General features: G+C 39.0%; 1 protein-coding gene across 1 annotated transcript in view; it reads left to right on the forward strand.

The window, feature by feature from the left end:
- ZNF277 (zinc finger protein 277) overlaps window positions 1-13,518 on the forward strand; it is a 134,322-nt gene extending 120,804 nt beyond the window's left edge. The window contains exons 8-12 of the mRNA XM_005887427.3: window positions 5,950-6,017; window positions 8,360-8,456; window positions 10,033-10,075; window positions 11,475-11,649; window positions 13,210-13,518. Of these exons, the coding sequence (XP_005887489.1) occupies window positions 5,950-6,017; window positions 8,360-8,456; window positions 10,033-10,075; window positions 11,475-11,649; window positions 13,210-13,396 (570 nt within the window). The 3' untranslated portion in view covers window positions 13,397-13,518. The remainder of the gene's footprint in view (window positions 1-5,949; window positions 6,018-8,359; window positions 8,457-10,032; window positions 10,076-11,474; window positions 11,650-13,209) is intronic.
- Window positions 13,519-18,137: the final 4,619 nt, after the last annotated feature.

Here is an 18,137-nt window from a genome sequence, read left to right on the forward strand (position 1 = left end):
ATGTTGTCATAGTTTCAGGTGGACAGCAAAGAGACTCAGCCGTACGTCATGTACACATATCCATTCTCCCTGGTTTGGTTTTAATTAGCAGCTTTTTAGTACCTACTATGTGCCAGGTACAGGCTTCCCAGGTGGTGCTAGTAAACAGGTAAAGAACTCTCTTGCGAATGCAAGAGACATAAGAGATCCAGGTTCAGTCCTGGGGTCAGGAAAATCCCCTAGAGGAGGGCTTGGCAACCCACTCCAGTATTCTTGCTTGGAGAATTCTACTAACAGAGGAGCCTTGGGGGGCTGAGTCCCATAGGGTCGCAAAGAGTAGGATGTGACTGAAGCAACTTAGCACTCATGCACGGATGTGCCAGGTACTGTCTTAGGTATTTATATTAAGTCATTTACTCTTAACCACACCCCTGTGACACAGGTTTTGTCATTATCCTCTTTTATAGATTAGGTAACTAGAGCATAGAGAAGTTGCATGATTTTCCCAGGGTCACATAGCTAAAGCTTTCTGCATCAGTTTCCTTCCATTTTTCCTCAGTTTTTATAATTGAAATAGTACCAGTACCCACCTCTTATACTTTGGGTTGGTTTGGGGATTTGGTCAGTTAATGGTGATAAATTCTTAATGATCTACACACATACACACCCTTTGCCTATTATCTTTTATACCAAAGTAGAAGATGACGCATGGTCAAGGTAAAGCTGACTTTAGTCAGTTCCTTAAGGGCTCTAACCCACAACCCTAGCCATCTTAGCTCTCTATGCTTTTCCATTGAGGCCAACAACAATAAAGTGTTTTGTTTCTGGAGTTTTTGGTTTTGTTTGTTTTTTTTCCTTCTTTGACCACACTACACAGCTTATGGGATCTTAGTTCCCCAACCAAGGATTGAACCCATACCCTCGGCAATGAAAGCTTGGAGTCCTAACCACTGAGCTTCCAGGGAAGCCATAGGAAAGATTTGTTTTAAAAAACTTAAAAAGTGTTATGATGCCTTGTTGTTGTTGCTCAATCACTCAGTTGTGTCCAACTCTTTGCGACCCCATGGACTGCAGCATGCCAGGCTTCCCGGTCCTTCACTATCTCCCAGAATTTGCTCAAACTCATGTCCATTTAGTCAGTGATGCCATCCAACCATCTTATCCTTTGTCATCCCCGTATCCTCCTTCCCCCAATCTTTCCCAGCATCAGAGTCTTTCCCAGTGAGTCAGCTCTTCGCATCAGGTGGCCAAAGTATTGGAGTTTCAGCTTCAGCATCAGTCCTTCCAATGAATATTCAGGGTTGATTTCCTTTAGGATTGACTGGTTTGATCTCTTTGCTGTCCAAGGGACTCTCAAGAGTCTTCTCCAGCACCACAGTTTGAAATCATTATTAATTCTTCAACACTCAGCCTTCTTTGTGGTCCAACTCTCATGACCACTGGAAAATCCATAGCTTTGACTATATGGACCTTTGTCAACAAAGCGATGTCTCTGCTTTCTAATACACTGTCTAGGTTTGTAATAGCTTGGAAATGATGTAAACTTAGCTTTGGAAAGAATTGAAAAAGCTAATAACATCTCTAAAGATATACCAGTGCCTTAAGTTAGAGGAGTGCTTATCAGAAGTATCAATCTTAACAGTGTTCTTGGAATATTATAAATCAAGGTATAAAAAATATATAGGCTAAATAGATTTTTTAAAACTGTTCCAAATATTAATAGTGTATAGTTAGAGAAAAATGAGGGCCAATGGTTTTTCATTTTAGTTTTCTTTTAGACTTCACTAATGAAAATACTTATTATCAAGACTAAACTATTCTAAAAGTTTAATTAAACAGTAAATACATTGTTTATTTTTTCTTAAGGACTTTAAAGAGCAGGACAATTTTTTATTGTTATTTTATAAATTTTTGGCTGCGCTACCCAGCTTGCAAAATCTTAGTTCCCCAACCAGGGATCAAACCCAGGCCCTCAGCAGTGGAAGCTCATAGTCCTAAACACTAGACCACCAGAGAGTTCCTGCTTTATTTTTTTTTTAAGGATTAAAAAGAAGAAAAAAAGAAAAACAGAAATGAGAGACATTCATCGTTTATTTCTCTGAGGGAAAAAGCTGATATGAGTGCGTGGATGTGGGCAAAAGATTGAATTGTTGGTTTAGTAGCTAGTGTCTGCACATCCATTTCTCACATCCTCTTTCTTTCAGAAGGAATTTCATTGACTTCATACATTCTATAAACATTTGAGTGCTTTCTAGGTACCAGATGCTGGTGGAACAGAAAGAAAAATATGGCAGAACAGCTACTACTTTCAAGGAACTTAGAGATTGGTGTGAGAACCAGATGTGTAAGCACATTAATTTCAACACTTTGTAATGGTGTATACAGAATTAATGTTTTGACCTCTCCTGTAGTAGATCTATGCGGTAATTGAGTCGTGCACCCACAGTGTCCCACTTCGGAACAGAATTTTCAGACCAGCAGTAATGGAAGCATCCAGGGTATTCCTGGCAAGATACACTCTGAGAGTCATAAAAGGTGGGAGATCAATAAACGATGTCCTGATCCCTGGTCAGGACAAAGAGTCTGTTAAGGGTCCCTTTTGGGCTCAGCAAATTGATAGATTCCATCTTCTTTCTTGGGAGAAATAATTTGCCTGTTTAATAACTCATATCAGTTTTTTAATACTGATAGACTTGCAAATAAAATATATTAAAGGTCTTTTGCATAATCTAAATTATCTGCTTAGAGTTTGTGCTTTGTTTTCTCACAAACAGAAAGGTTCAATGGATTGGGGGTTGGGGGGGGAACACCTGAAGGGACAAGGTCCCAGGCAGTTTCACGTTCAAGTACTCTTGCCTCAGAGGGCAGCAGACTGCTTGACATCATCTTCAAGGCTTCAGCTACATGTTCTGTAGGTGCTCATGGCTCAAGGCCTGAGCTTTACTAAAGGGAAGTATTTTTGCAGTGGTATTATCATTTTTTTGATTTAAATTTTTTTAGTTTTAAAATATACAAACCCATCTGTAACAAAACATTGTTGTTGTTTAGTCACTGAGTCATGTCCAACTCTTTGTGACCCCATGGACTGTAGCCCACCAGGCTTCTCTGTCCATGGGATTTCCCAGGCAAGAATATTGGGATGGATTGCCATTTCCTTCTCCAGGGGATCTTCCCAACCCAGGGATCAAACTCACGTCTCCTGCATTGGCAGACAGATTCTTTACTGTTGAGCCATCAGGGAAGCCCCAACAAAAGAACGCTGTTAACCTATTTTTCAGTTTTGTTATGATTCTCTCTACTGTAATTATTTACATTTAAAACACTGTATGTGTTTCTGATGGATTTTTTTGTGTGTAAGCATATGTAAGTCTGTGAGTTTTAGGGATGAAAGGGTGCTGGGTGAAAGGGACCTTTTTCCCCACCCTCTCATTGATCATAAGCCATCTGATGCAGAGGTTTGAGGAGGTGTTCTGAACATCTTTACTGACATGCCTTCCCAACTTTGGTTTGGTTTTTTTTTTTTTGAGTTCTTCTCTTTCCTGATATGATTCATTAGTAGGCATAGTGTCTTAATCAGAGACTAAATTTTTTTTTTCTCTTTGTGTCTTGTTCTTATAATAAATCATACATTTAACTGTACCAAGGCAGAGCACTCTAGGAAAGTCACATTCAAATCACTTGTTTCCTATTATACTAATGAACACAGAGTTCCATTTTGTTCTCAAGCGGTAAATGGTTAGTGCTGTATTGCCTAGATAAATCCCTGTGTTGTGCTTAATACTGAGAAAGCTGTAAAGCAATGCTTTGACTTTGGAAGTTTGACAGTGAAAGATATTTTTCATCATTTTGGGCTCAAAACATTTATTGATAAGTAACATTTGCTTGTATTGTTGAATGGTAATACCCCAAGTGACCCATCCTTGAGTAATATCTTGCAGCAGTGGCCTTCAGTCTGTGTCCACAGAGACCAACCAATGCATAAAAGATTTAATTCATCACCAAAAATTCCATCTAATAAGAATCCTGTTGGCAATGGTGAGGCCATTCTTATTGTTCATAATGATGCTTAGACACTTCATGACGACTCTGGGAAGTCCATTATGGAGTCCAAATTAACTGTCTCTAATGACGTTATGGTAAATCTCTGTGTGTCTGAGTTTATGCATCATTTAGCTGATAGATAATGACAGCTGCAAAACCTCTCATTAAGTTGATGAATGATAGATGTTCTTTTTCTCTAAATCATAATGGCTCTTGTAGTCCTTTGTGTTTAGTTAAATGATTACCTTCCTTAAGAAAATGTTTCTAACTGAGAGTAAATTCTGGTAATGTTTTTCTAAATAAAGGATATAAAACAGGGATATCTGTATTATATCAGGTGAGGCTGGACTTGACAGTTACCATGGTTTAACTGCTTGGAAAAGTGCCCAGTAATTTCTCTGTATCCCTCTTTAATGCAGTGTCTGCTTTTGCACGGCACAGTGGGAAGATTGAGTAGAGAGAGAAGAAAGGCCAAGAGAAAGAAAGAAATGACTCAAGGGAGAAAAGAGACATGGTTGGGCCAAAAGAAAGCATTCCTGCTCATCACTGCATTAAGTTTTGCTGAAACTATGACTAAATTTGTCTGACATAGCCCTGCAAAGTGGAACTCCTCCATGAACTGTAAGAGATAAAAGGGATTTGAGTATATATTTGAGTACCAACTATTACCTGGTACCATGTGATTTTTATACATTAACTATTTACTCAACATGCACAAAACTTTTGAAGTAAGATCTGAATTGGCATCACATTTTTTAGATGTTTTCAGTTACAGTTCAACTCAAAAAGATAATTTCAGATTATAAGACTGACGCACTGCCTACTGCGGATATTTGGCAAAACTAATACAATTATGTAAAGTTTAAAAATAAAATAAAATTTTAAAAATAAAATAAATAAAATAAAATAAAAAAGATAATTTCTGGTACCCACTGTGTGCCCGACTCTGGAAATATAACAGTGAACAAAACCCATGTCTTCATAGACATTCTAGTGCAGAAGACAGAAAATAAGAAAACAGATCCACAAAATGATTTCAGGGTATGATCAATGCTTTGAAGAAAAATAAAGCGTCCTAGCAGAATAAAAAGTAACTTGAAAGAGGGGTGTTTAGACAGTGTTCAGAAAAAGCAGTGGTAACGTTCAGGATGATGGAACCACATCAGGATATGTGAGGTGAACGATGCCAACAAGTGTAGAAGTAACCAGGTGGAAGTCGGCTTGCTGTGTTCAAGCAGGAACCAAAGAGTGGTCTGACCAGAGCCAGCTAAGCATGAGAAAAAGTGCTGGAACACAGTGATAGAGAGGGAGCCTGGCAGACCATAGAGGCCTTATAAGCCATGGGAAGACCTCTGCATTTTGTTTTGTGTATGAGAAGCCCTGGGAGGGGTCAGACAAACAGCGAGGTACCCTGTAGAAAGTTCACTGTGGCTGCTGTCTGGGAAATAGACTTTTGAGAACCTCAAATAGAAACAGAGTCCAGCTAGGAGAGTCTCTCTCAAAAGATATTAGTGGTTTTTCTAAAAGATCCCTAAGAGATTCCTGTGTACATCCAGGGCTGAGAAATGCTAATTTACATTTAACAGAAAAGAATCTGACTGAAAGGTTATCTCTGCTTCTCTAAAAAAGAAAAGCATATTAAAATGTTATTAAACATTATTACATGCTTTTCAAATGTTTGATTTAGGATATATCTGAAATCCTAACCATTTAGGATATATCCTAAATTCTAAACTTCGAGTTAGAATGTATCATTTCTTACCCTGAAATAACAGCTTTACTGTATTCTGCTTGTATTGTTTTAAAACCATTTGCATTTAGGTACTGTCTTGTTTTGTTTTGAGTTCAGTGTCTACTTTCTCTTTCCTCTCCCCTCTTCCCCCTTCACCTCCCCTCTTTATCTCTAATCCCTCTGTTCTTCCTTCAAAGGAACTTGGAAAATCGTGGGAAGAAGTTCAACTAGAAGATGATCGGGAGTTGCTAGAGCATCAGGAAGAGTAAGGCTTATTATTGATGGTACTTAATCACAGTATTTTAAGAGAAGGAAAATAGTTATTTATTTTGATTTTAAGTTACCATTCTGAAAAGATAGAATAAAAAGAAAGAGAACCCTTTCTGTAAGCCATGCGTCCTTTCATGTAGTATAGCCAAACCTTGAAATAAAAATAACTTTTGATACTTCATACCAGTCAGAATGGCCATCATCAAAAAGTCTGCAAATAATAAATGCTGAAGAAAGTGTGGAGAAAAGGGTACCCTACTACACTTTTGATGAGAATGTAAATTGGTACAGCTACTATGGAGAACATTATGTAGGTTCCTTAAAAAACTAAAAGTAGAGCTAGCATATGATCCAGCAATCCCCCTCATGCACATATGTCCGGAAAAGATGAAAACTCTAATTTGAAAATATACATGTACCCCAATGTTCATAGCGGCACTATTTACAGTAACCAAAAGATGGAGGCAACCAAAATGTCCGTGGACAGATTAATGGATAGAGAAGATATGGTATACAAACAGTGGAATATTACTCAATCATAAAAAAGAACGATATAATGATATGCCATTTGCAACAACATAGATGGACTGAGAGATTATTATACTAAATAAAGTAAGTCAGAGAAACACAGATATCACTTGATATCACTTATATGTGGAATCTAAAGGTATGACACAAATGAATTTATTTACAAAATAAGAATAAACTAACAGACATAGAAAACAAATTTATCTTTACTAAAAGGGAAAGGGGGTGATAAATTTAGGAGTTTGCTATTAATAGATATACACTTCCATATACAAAATAGATAAACAACAAGGTTCTACTGTATAACATGGGAGATTGTAGACAATATCTTGTAATAGCCTTTAATGGAAAAGAATCTGATTAAAAAAAACAGATTTTTTATCAAATATTTTATTAAAAACATATATGCTTATAAATGATTTTATATATATATATACACACAAATATATACATATATAACTGAATATATACATATAACTGAATCACTTTGCTACATACCTGAAACTAACACAACATTGTAAATCAACTATGCTGCTGCTGCTTTCACTTCAGTCGTGTCTGACTCTGTGCGACCCCGTAGACGGCAGCCCACCAGGCCCCACCATCCCTGGGATTCTCCAGGCAAGAACACTGGAGTGGGTTGCCATTTCCTTCTCCAATGCAGGAAAGTGAAAAGTGAAAGTGAAGTCACTCAGTCGTGTCCGACCCTCAGCGACCCCATGGACTGCAGCCTACCAGGCTCCTCCATCCATGGGATTTTCCAGGCAAGAGTACTGGAGTGGGGTGCCATTGACTATACTTCAATAAAATTAATGATAATATCAAAATAAGTTTGACATAATTAAAACAACTGTTATTCCAACTAAATAGTGTTTTGCTACTACAGCTAATCATTGAGCACACAGGTAATATATAATTCAGAGAAAATATACTCCAGAATTCTTTACTCATTAGTCCATTGATCCCTAGACCTTAAACTGATATGATATTTGAACTCTCCATGCTTCTTACTGTTGGAACAGAGAACATAACAACTAAATTGAGGTTAACTTTGTTCTGTGTTCATCCCATTGATGACTAACTTAAAACATTCACAGCTTCTTTGCTTGAAATTATAAGCTCGAGAAGTATTCTTTTCAACCTAAAAGGATTCCCTGTTATTCATCTTCCTCTCACTCAAAGCTGTTCAGCCTTTTGTCTCTCCTGGGATTTTGCTTCTCCTGGTTTAGCAGTGACAAGAAGTTGACAGTATCTCAAAAAATAAATGCAAGGAAGGGAGAAAGTGGTAAAAAGGCCCTGTATTCTTTTTGATATCTGCCATCAAATTTAACACTTGCCCCATTTAAAATGATCTGTATTTCCCACATGAAAGATACAAGGTTGCCTTTTTAAAATACGCCATTTTTCATGCAGAAACACACTCTGGGCACTGACTGCACCTCACAGCATGCACACTTAGTGGCTGTAGTTAACGAGAGAGCATCCCGTCTCCTGATATGTCTTCTCTGCAAATTAAAACTGGCTGTCTCAGAAAGACATGGTGCTGATTTTGTAGTGAAATAGCTGCTCAGAAAGAGAGGCAAATACAAGAAAATAGAGCAGCACCTGTTTGCTATTTATATTAATTTCATGGTGCTACTTTGAATTTCAAAAATTGTATCAAAAAGTCATAATATAATATGACAGTCTTTACAGAAATACCAGATTTGAAAGAGACTGGCAGGGTTTCTTAGGGAGCAGAAAGTAATACCAGGTCATTGTTCTGTATATCCTTGAAGCTCCATGTTTGCCATTTTATTTTTAACACAGTGACTGGTCTGATTGGGAAGAACACCCTGTGTCTGCTGTCTGCCTATTTTGTGAAAAGCAAGCAGAAACAATTGAGAAATTATGTGTCCACATGGAGGTGAGATACTTTGATTCATTTGACATTGGTTTTGTTGTTCTGACAGGGAGAAGTTGATGGTTACTGCAACCTCATCATCTTATACCTTTGTCTCTTGATTATTTTCCCCTTCCTTAAAGTTCTGTAAGCAAAATGGAAGTCAGGGAGGGTCCATCAAACAGAAGCAGAACTAGGGGCAGTTAAGCGGAGTTCACTGAACCTGGGTGAACTGTTAGTTTGGTATTTCACAGACCACTGATGCCATCCCACCTCTGAGATGTTTACAAGATAGTTCTGCCTTAACCTGTACGATCTGCAACCACAATTAACAATACCTGGGATGTGGACAGGTTCTGAGTCTTTTTCCCAGTGCTTTCCGTGCTGGTGAACAAGGAGAGCAGGAAAAGAGAAAGTTGCCTTTTACAGAGCCCTTGGGAGGGATGGAGGTGGAGAGGGCACAGGGTGTGGTTTTACAACTCCCTCAGTTACCAGGATTTGAAGAGAAGAAATTTGAGGACATTACCAGTTTGTGTTTTCTCTTCTGCATGCTATTCTTTTATTATATTGGGAGTTGAGTATAATAGAAAAATATTACTGGATTATTCTGATATGCCCTCTCTCCCATCCCCCCCACTCAGCTCTAAAGCAGTGGAGCAGACTCTCCTGTTTGACCCACCTTCATTCTCATTCATAAAAACTGTTCTTAGTTCAGTAAAACTAGGACCTGGAAGGTGTTCAAAAGGCTATGGGCATTTACTCAAGAGGAAGGAGAATCATTTTGTCTGAAGCAGGTTGTCACTAGTACGTATGTATACTTTCCAGTCTTAAATATCCTAATCTCATAATATCCTAGTCTCTTTGAATTGAAAGGTGCCTTAGTCCCTCTATCCTGTGTAAGAATTCCCTTTGCAGGATCCTTGACTGGTGTCCTCAACCTCTGCTGAGTCACTTTCAGTGATAACATATCATGGAATTCTTAATTATCCTGCCTGTGGTGCTACACAGAATGCCTTCATAGAGAGTTAGATGGTCTTTATTCTCTGTAAGCTTGTAAGTTGAAGCATTTACCCAGATGGGCGATTGTAGAAATGGAACAGAATAAAAATAAGCCTGTGCATCGTAAAAGTCAAAAGACATGTAATTTGTGGGAAGATATGAGTGAGGAGAAACTTTCAGGTTTAAACACCATATTTTACAGTATAAAAGGAAAAGCAGAATATTTAAAATTACCTATCTACTTGTGAAGCAAAGGACCTATAGTCATAATTCTACTCCAGACACAGAGTATAGTAGGGCTACATTTACCTAGAGACTGAGGACTCTTTTGTCAGACTGCAGAGTGCATACAGAGTAAATGATAAAAACTGGAGATACAAGCTGTGAACAACTAAAATGTTTTAACTGATTGACATGACTTGTTTGGACTGTGCTTTATAAAGCAATTAGATGTAGATTTTGAAGACTTTGAAAACAGATGATGAACTGAGACTGAATTCTGCAGTGTTCAGACTCCTGTGAATAAGCCGTCTGTTTATACTTCCATCCTGAAAGATTAAATAATTTATATGCTCACAGATACATTCATTCCTTTTTTTAGGATGCACATGAATTTGATCTCCTCAAAATAAAGTCAGAACTTGGTAAGTTTGATTCGGAAATTGTTTTCCATGATGTTGCTTTTTTTCATACACTATCCCGTGAACGATGCCTGTGTTCTGCAGTTGTGATTGGAGAGTGTACAAGCCAAAATGTGTCTCTCCACAGATGGTCTCAATGGGACTGCCTGAAACAGTGATTCACAGTCTTAACTATAATATTCAAATATGGTTTTGATTTATAGGTTTTTTCCCTACATATATGATGTCAAATAAAACAGGGCTTCCCAGGTGGCACTAGTGGTAAGAACCTGCTTATCGGTGCAGGAGACATAAGAGACATGACTTCGATCCCTGGGTCCGGAAAATCCCCTGGAGGAGGGCTTACAAGTTAATGATTAATTTCTATTGTAAAGTGTAGGGGGCTAGTGGAAAAAAGCATGGATTTTGAAGTCAGACTGGAGTTCACAGTCCAGCTCCAGCACTTACTAGCTGTGTGACATTGGGCCTTGGCTCAGCAGAATGTTATAGAGAATGTATAGTGTATGAAAGACACCTACTGCCTTGCTTGGTAGTGTAGCTCGAGTGTTTATTATAGATGTACCCAAGTAGATCACCATGATAGAAAAATTAGTGTCATGAAGACGTAAAGTACTGACTTGCTAATATATCCAAGACCATAAAAAGCTCAATGCTGCTGCTGCTGCTGCTGCTAAGTCGCTTCAGTCGTGTCTGACTCTGTGCAACCCCAGAGATGGCAGCCCACCAGGCTCCCTGGTCCCTGGGATTCTCCAGGCAAGAACACTGGAGTGGGTTGCCATTTCCTTCTCCAATGCAGGAAAGTGAAAAGTGAAAGTGAAGTCGCTCTGTCGTGTCTGACCCTCAGTGACCCCATGGACTGCAGCCTACCAGGCTCCTCCATCCATGAGATTTTCCAGGCAAGAGTACTGGAGTGGGGTGCCATTGCCTTCTCCGAAAAAGCTCAATGCCCACCCCTCAACTCACCAGCTACTTTCCTAGACTCTTGAAAGTGTTACTTTACTTTATTGCTCTTATACACATGTATATGTGTATGTAATAGGTTAATAGTCAAGAACATGGGCTGTGGAGCGAACAGCCTGGTGTCACATCCTGGCTCTACCACTTACTGGCTATGCAGCCTTGGACAGCTTCCTGATGTATAATGTGGATACGGTAACACCTATGTGGTAGGGTGTTGTGGAGATTAAATGTATTAATGCATGAAAAGTGATTAGAGCAGTGCCTGGTACATAAGCACTATATAAGTACTAGCTGTTATTATTTTCTGTCTATGCTTTAAATCTGCACTGCCTCTTCAGGTTGGTTAATAAAGAGAAGTGGTTCTTTAAAAAAAAAAAAATTGCAACAGTGTAAAAATGGGTCTGACCAGTTGTCTGATGATTCTGTATACTATCATTTTCAGGATTAAATTTCTATCAGCAAGTGAAATTGGTCAATTTCATTCGGAGGCAGATTCACCAGTGTAGATGCTATGGCTGCCAGGAGAAGTTCAGGTCCAAAGCAGACTTAAGGACTCATATGGAAGAAGCGAAACATACTGCGCTGCTTCCTGAAAAACAGATATGGGATCAACCACAGTGAGTTCTGCTCAACCAGACATACATTTCTTTGCTCCTTCTCCATTATCTCATCCATTTATTTAATTCCTTTAAACTTAAATAAAAGATAAGTGCAAGTCTATTGTAAAAAGTAAAAATCTTCAAAAACCTTGGTTTTAAAATAATCTCCCTGTTACAGATATAATCAACTACTTCAAATTTTATGGTGTAGTGATATGGATAGCAATAGATAGATATAGAAATATAGATTTTTAAGTTATATTTTGTTAATAAAGTATTTAAAAGCATCTTCTATATCCACTACACATCTATTGCATCATTTTTAATGGTTGCCAAATATTCCATTGTATGGATATTTGCTAGATGTTTAGGATTTTTATGTTTTGCTCTTCTAAATAGATGCATATGCCTACATTTTTGCACACTTACATAATTATTTCATTTAGATAAACTCCTAAACATAAAAGTACTGTGTCATACAGTATACCACTACTAGGGCTTTTGATGCATGTTTTGCATCCTGGTGCTTTTAAAAACATCAAGCAAGGGGCCGCTGGCTGGACGCACCTGGCCCGGGAGAGGAGATCCGGTTGGAAAGAAACTGCAGCATGTCCTGCAGCAGCAGTGACTTCCGACCCTCTGAAAAAAAAAAAAAAACATCAAGCATTTGTTCTTCTAGTATGTACCTGTTGAGATGGTCTCAGACTCCCAGGTATCCTTTGCCAGTCTCACCTTCTGAGACAGTTCTCTAATCACTCTGGATAATCTCAGTTGAGGGAACCTCTGGGAGGTTGTGGGGTTCCAGCTCCAGAGAGATTCCTCTATTCTCAGGGAATGTTAAATCAGAGCCCCCCAGGAGTCTAGGCAAAAAGCTCTAGTTTTTCCTCTTTAGAAAATTCCAGATTTATGAGAGGCAGAGTCAGCCCTGGACTAACCTGAGACCCAGTTCCTATAATTCTTCTTATACAAGTCAAAACCTTTATATTTCAGAACTAACTCCAGAGTGTGTCCAGAGAAGGAACCAGAGTAATAGACTTAAAATTCTATAGATGTTTTTAATTTTTTTAATTTATAATGAAGAAAATAGTGATGATTAGATTGGGGGAAGAGGGGGGACTCCACACATGGAAACAGTTGTTTTTATTGGATATTTGAAGGAGTAGTGTGTGAAAGAGTAACTGTATTTGAACTTTGCTATCCCTAGGGCAGAACTGAAACCTTTGAATAGAAATGAGAGGAATGTCGTTTTTAGCTTTATACAAGGAGGTATTAAATTGAGAGCTAGAGCTGCCTGATAGTAGAGTAGGCTGCCTTTTAAGATAGTATCTTGTTATGTTAAATATCAAGCAAAGGCTGAAATGCCAGCTAACAAAGATACTAGTAAGACTGATGTCAGCCAATAAAGGTCAAAGTAAAATTAATTCAGAAGTTCTCTCGTTTACAGCCTTTGCAAAATGTAGTTGAAACTGTTGGCAAAGAAACTTAGCAAAATTATAGTAATGTGTACATTCAACTGCTGAGAAATTTTCTAGGTAATCTATAGTTTTGGTTATTCAGTCTATTTGTGGTTGTTTTCAGGTATTACTTTCCAACTTATGAAAATGACACTCTGCTGTGTACACTGTCTGACAGTGAAAGTGACCTGACAGCTCAGGAACAAAATGGAAATATTGCCATCATTAGTGAAGATACATCTAAACTGCATGCTTTGAAACAAAGCAGTATTTTGAACCAGTTGCTACTACATGAGTCCTTGAAAAACTAGAAGAAACTGCCACAGAAGCAATGTTGCATGTTTTCTCCTGTGAGACAGACACGAAAGAATACTTTAAAGTTGAATGTCAGCAAAGGATTAGTCCTTGGTAAAATAAAACTTTTAAAAAATGATTTTTTTCCACAAGTAAAGTAGAAACTAAATAAAATGAAGGCTTTTTGTATTGGGGCTCTAAAGTTTTATTATGTAATCATTGTAACTCATATTTATCTATAACAAGGAAGACATATAAATCAAAAAGAAATGAAATGTTCCAATTATTTATACACCTGATTTCAATCAGTAGTTTCAGTCTCTTCCCCACAGACTTTCTTCATCCAACAAGTCACAAAATTTGACAGATGTGTACTTTCCGTACTACACTGGGTCAGCTGTAAATGTAGTGGCCAGCAGAGGAGCCACAGAAGGGAGGAACAGTGGGCAAAGTCCTGGATAATGCACACGCTGGACACTATTTTGGAATAATCAAGATCTGACTATATTATTATTATTGCTTTCCACTTAGAGTTACTAAACTGAAACTCCTTAAAAATGGACTTCAAGACAACTTCACTTTCCCTAACAGATAAGTATCATTTTTTTATAAACATGACCACAATACCATTATAACATTTAAAAAAAGTTAACAATGACTTCCTAATATCGTATGTTTTCCATTGTCCCTAGTTGAAAAGTGTGTTTAGTCTCCTGCATCTAGTGCCGTCAGTCTGATGCACCATTATAAAGTTCACCATCAAACCATTTTAGTGTCCATTGGTATATATTATCTAGAATATTTTTTTAAGGCTTGCAAAATGGTGATTTTCTAATTCTATCATTTCTTTACCAGTGGGTTCTTTACAGCATGGGTGCTCGAGAGCACTGGAGTCTGAAGTTCTAGTTTTCTTTTTTAATTTATTTTTTAATTGGAGGAAAATTGCTTTACAATATTGTGTTGGTTTCTACCATACAGCAACTCAAATCAGCCATAATTATACATATATCCCCTCTCTCATGAGCCTCCTCCCCTTCCCCCACCCCTCTAGTCCATCACAAAGCGCCAAACTGATAGCAGCTTCCTACCAGCTATCCATTTTACACATGATCGTGTATAATATGTCAGTGCTACTTTTTCCATTTTCCCACCCTCTCCTTCCCCCACTGTGTCTACAAGTCCACTCTCTACATCTGTGTCTGCATGCTGAAGTTCTAGTTTTCAGTTATTAATGCCAACTTATGTAGGCATTCCCCCAAGACTAATCTTGAAGTTGTATGGTATGACCTGTGCAGAATCTCAAGACTAATCTCCCACCATGTGATCCAAAGTTGACTAGAATTGTAAATTATATGAACTCTGGCCAAGGCCCCGTGCAGGCACCCATAACAAGGCTTTTCATTGAAAATCAGCAAACAATAAATAGGAGCCCTTATTGAACGAAAAAACTATCTAAGTTAAAGACACGGGTTGTTTTAAATAAAACAAAAGTCAGGGTTCTCTGGTGGTCCAGTGGTTAAGAATTCTCCATGTAATGCAAGGGACACCAGTTCAATCCCTGGTCCCGGAAGGTCCCACATGCAGTAGAACAACTAAGCCCATGGGCTGCAACTACTGAGCCTGCACTCTAGAGCCTGCAAATTGCATCCACTGAGCCCACGTCCTGCAGCTACTTAAGCAAGAGCGCCTAGAACCTGTGCTCGGAAACAAGAGAAGCCACTGCAGTGAGAAGCCTGTGCACCACGATAAAGAAGAGCCCCCACTCACCACAACTAGAGAAAGCCCGCATGCAGCAGCAAAGACCCAGCACAGCCACAGAATTCATAAATAAATCTTTTAGAAAAGAAAAAAGGTCAAGAAGGTAATTATCCTGTGCCTGGAAACTTGGGTCTCTAGAAACCAGATTTGTTTGGGAAATCAAGGAATGTCTGGAGTGTTCCTAGAATGTGCTTCAGTCTCAGGACAGGAACAATGACAGGATGAGAACAAATAAATGAAGGATAATTTGGCTTTAGAAGGAGAAACCTTTTTTGGAGATAAAGTTGAGATCTTACAGAACAGATTCAATAGATATTAACAGAAAAGTGAAATTGAAGGACAGACCTTCAGTGTCTGTCCTGTACTTGAAGGGACACTATACTGTACTTGAAGTTTCATTCATTTAAGAGGTTATTTCTTAAATTGGTAGATATTTGGTGGGACCATCTGGAACATAAGGACAGAAATAATTAACTTAGTTCCAAGGAAATTGAATAAGAATATAAGCAAAGTCTCAGTGAACTGTACCAACTGTCCCAGAGGGAGCACGGAGCACAGATATAGGCCACTACTGGGCAGAGTGCTCTCTTAGAGCTACGCAGAGCATCCTTGGAAAGAACCCCTAGGGAACTGTGCCTTCAAGACTGGACAGTGGTGCCAAATGTGCCTGAACGTCTGGACCATTTGAAAGGAGAACAGCAGGCCAATGCAGGTAAACTATTCATGGGATTATTAAAGGAGTTTCCAGATGTCACTATAATTATACATGGCGTTAGTGCTGCCTGTGCCCAGAGGGAGCACACCTGAGAAATTTTGAGAATTAAGACTCTAAATGAAGACTCTAAATGAAGGCAACAAGAAAGGTGAAACATAGTAGGAGAGAGTGACCAGGACAATGATAAATGAAATACAACCCTGAATTGGCATTAGCCCAGTCAAAAAATCCATGCTGAATATCTAACTTGGAAAAGTGAGAGTGCCCAAGGTTTTTTTGAACAATGATTGCCTTTGAGCAGACCAGAATCTCTAGTAACTTATCTCTCAGAACAGAAGACTCCATTAGACAAAATCTAGGTGAGAAAGGTAACACTGTCTGGGCCAGAAAGGAGACTTAAGTTTTCTAAAAAATAAAAGGGAAGCATCAGATCCAACAAATACTATTAGCCTATATGTGTTAGGGAAGGAAAGGGATCAATTTAAGAAATAAGTTATACTGTGACAAACTCAGCTGTTCCTCCTAGAAAGCTGTAGTGAGGAAATCAAGCGCTAGGACATATCCACTATTGCTGGAAAAGGCAGAGCAGAGAGGAATACTGCTGGAGGCCTGGACCAGTCAAAAGCAGGAGAAGTTCTGGTGCGCTGAGGAGGCTTGCCAGAGGTATGTGTCCTTACCACCGCTCTTAGTCTGGTATTCCAGTTCCCTCTAGTATTTATTTATTTATAGTCATAATACTTCCCTGGTAGCTCAGATGGTAAACAATCTTATCTGCAATGAGGGAGACCTGGGTTTGATCCCGGTTAGATCCAAGTAAGATCTCCTGGAAAAGTGAATGGCAAACCACTCCAGTATGCTTGCTTGCCTGGAGAATTCTGTGCACAGAGGAGCCTGGTGAGCTACAGAGTTGGAAAGAGTTGGACACAACTAAGCTATGTGGACAAAGGAGCCTGGCAAGCTGCAGGGACACAGAGTCAGACACAACTAAGTGACTTTCACTTTCCTTTTCACTTCACAATAATAGTAATGTTTGGTTGGGTACATGGCTGCCTAGAATGAAGACTGCATTTCTCAGCCTCTCTTGCAATACAGAGTATAAGCGTCCTTGTTCTATTGTATTTTGCTATATTAGACTTCTCTGATGGCTCAGACAGTAAAGTGTCTGCCTATGATGCAGAAGACCTGGGTTTGATCCCTGAGTTGGGAAGATCCCCTGGAGAAGGAAATGGCAACCCACTCCAGTACTCTTGCCTGGAGAATCCTATGGATGGAGGAGCCTGGTGGGCTACAGTCCATGGGGTTGCAAAGAGTCGGACACGACTGAGTGACTTCATTTATTGCATTTATCAAATACTGCATTTTTTACAAATTGATGTTCATGGCAGTCCTGCATCAATCAAGTTTATCAGCTCCATTTGTCCAACAGCATTTGCTCACTTCATGTCTCTCCCATTTTGGTAATGCTCACAGTATTTCAAACTTTTTCATTATTATTGTACTTGTTATGGTGATCTGTGATCATTGACCTTTGATGTTTCTGTTGTCATTGTTTTGGGATGCCATGAGCACACCAAAACAGCCCATCTCTCTCTCTCTTCAGGCCTCCCTATTCCCTTTTACACAGTGTTGAACATAGGCCAATGAGTAGCCCTCTAGTGGCCTCTAAGTGTTCAAGTAAGAGTCACATGTCTCTCACTTTAAATCAAAAACTAGAAATTATTAAGCTTAGTGAGGAAGGCACTTTGGAAGGTGAAATAGAAAAGCTAGGCCTGCCAAACAGCCAAATCGTGACCACAAAGGAAAAGTTCTCGAAGGAGATGAAAAGTGCTACTCCAGTGAACACATGATAAGGCAAAACAGCCTTACTGCTGATACACGGAAAACTTTAATGGTCTGGATAGAAGATCAAACAAGCCACAATATTCCGTGAAGCTAAAGCCTGATCCACATCAAGGCCCTAACTCTCTTCAGTTCTCTGAAAACTTGAGAGAAGAGAGGAACGTGCAGATGAGAAGTTTGAAACTGCCAGAGGGTGGTTGATGAAGTTTAAAGAAAGAAGCCATCTTCATCACATCAAGGTGCAAGGTGAAGCAGCGAGTGCTGATGTAGAGGCTGCTGCAAGGTATCCAGAAGATCTAGCTAAGATAATTTACCAAGGTGACTATTCCAAACAACAGATTTGAGTGTAGGCAGAGCAGCCTTCTATTGGAAGAAGATGGCATCCAGGACTTTCATAGCTGGAGGACAGATGTCAATGCCTGGCTTCAAGCCTTCAAAGAACAAAC

Source organism: Bos mutus, chromosome 4, assembly GCF_027580195.1.
Source record: "Bos mutus isolate GX-2022 chromosome 4, NWIPB_WYAK_1.1, whole genome shotgun sequence".
Lineage (NCBI taxonomy): Eukaryota > Metazoa > Chordata > Mammalia > Artiodactyla > Bovidae > Bos > Bos mutus.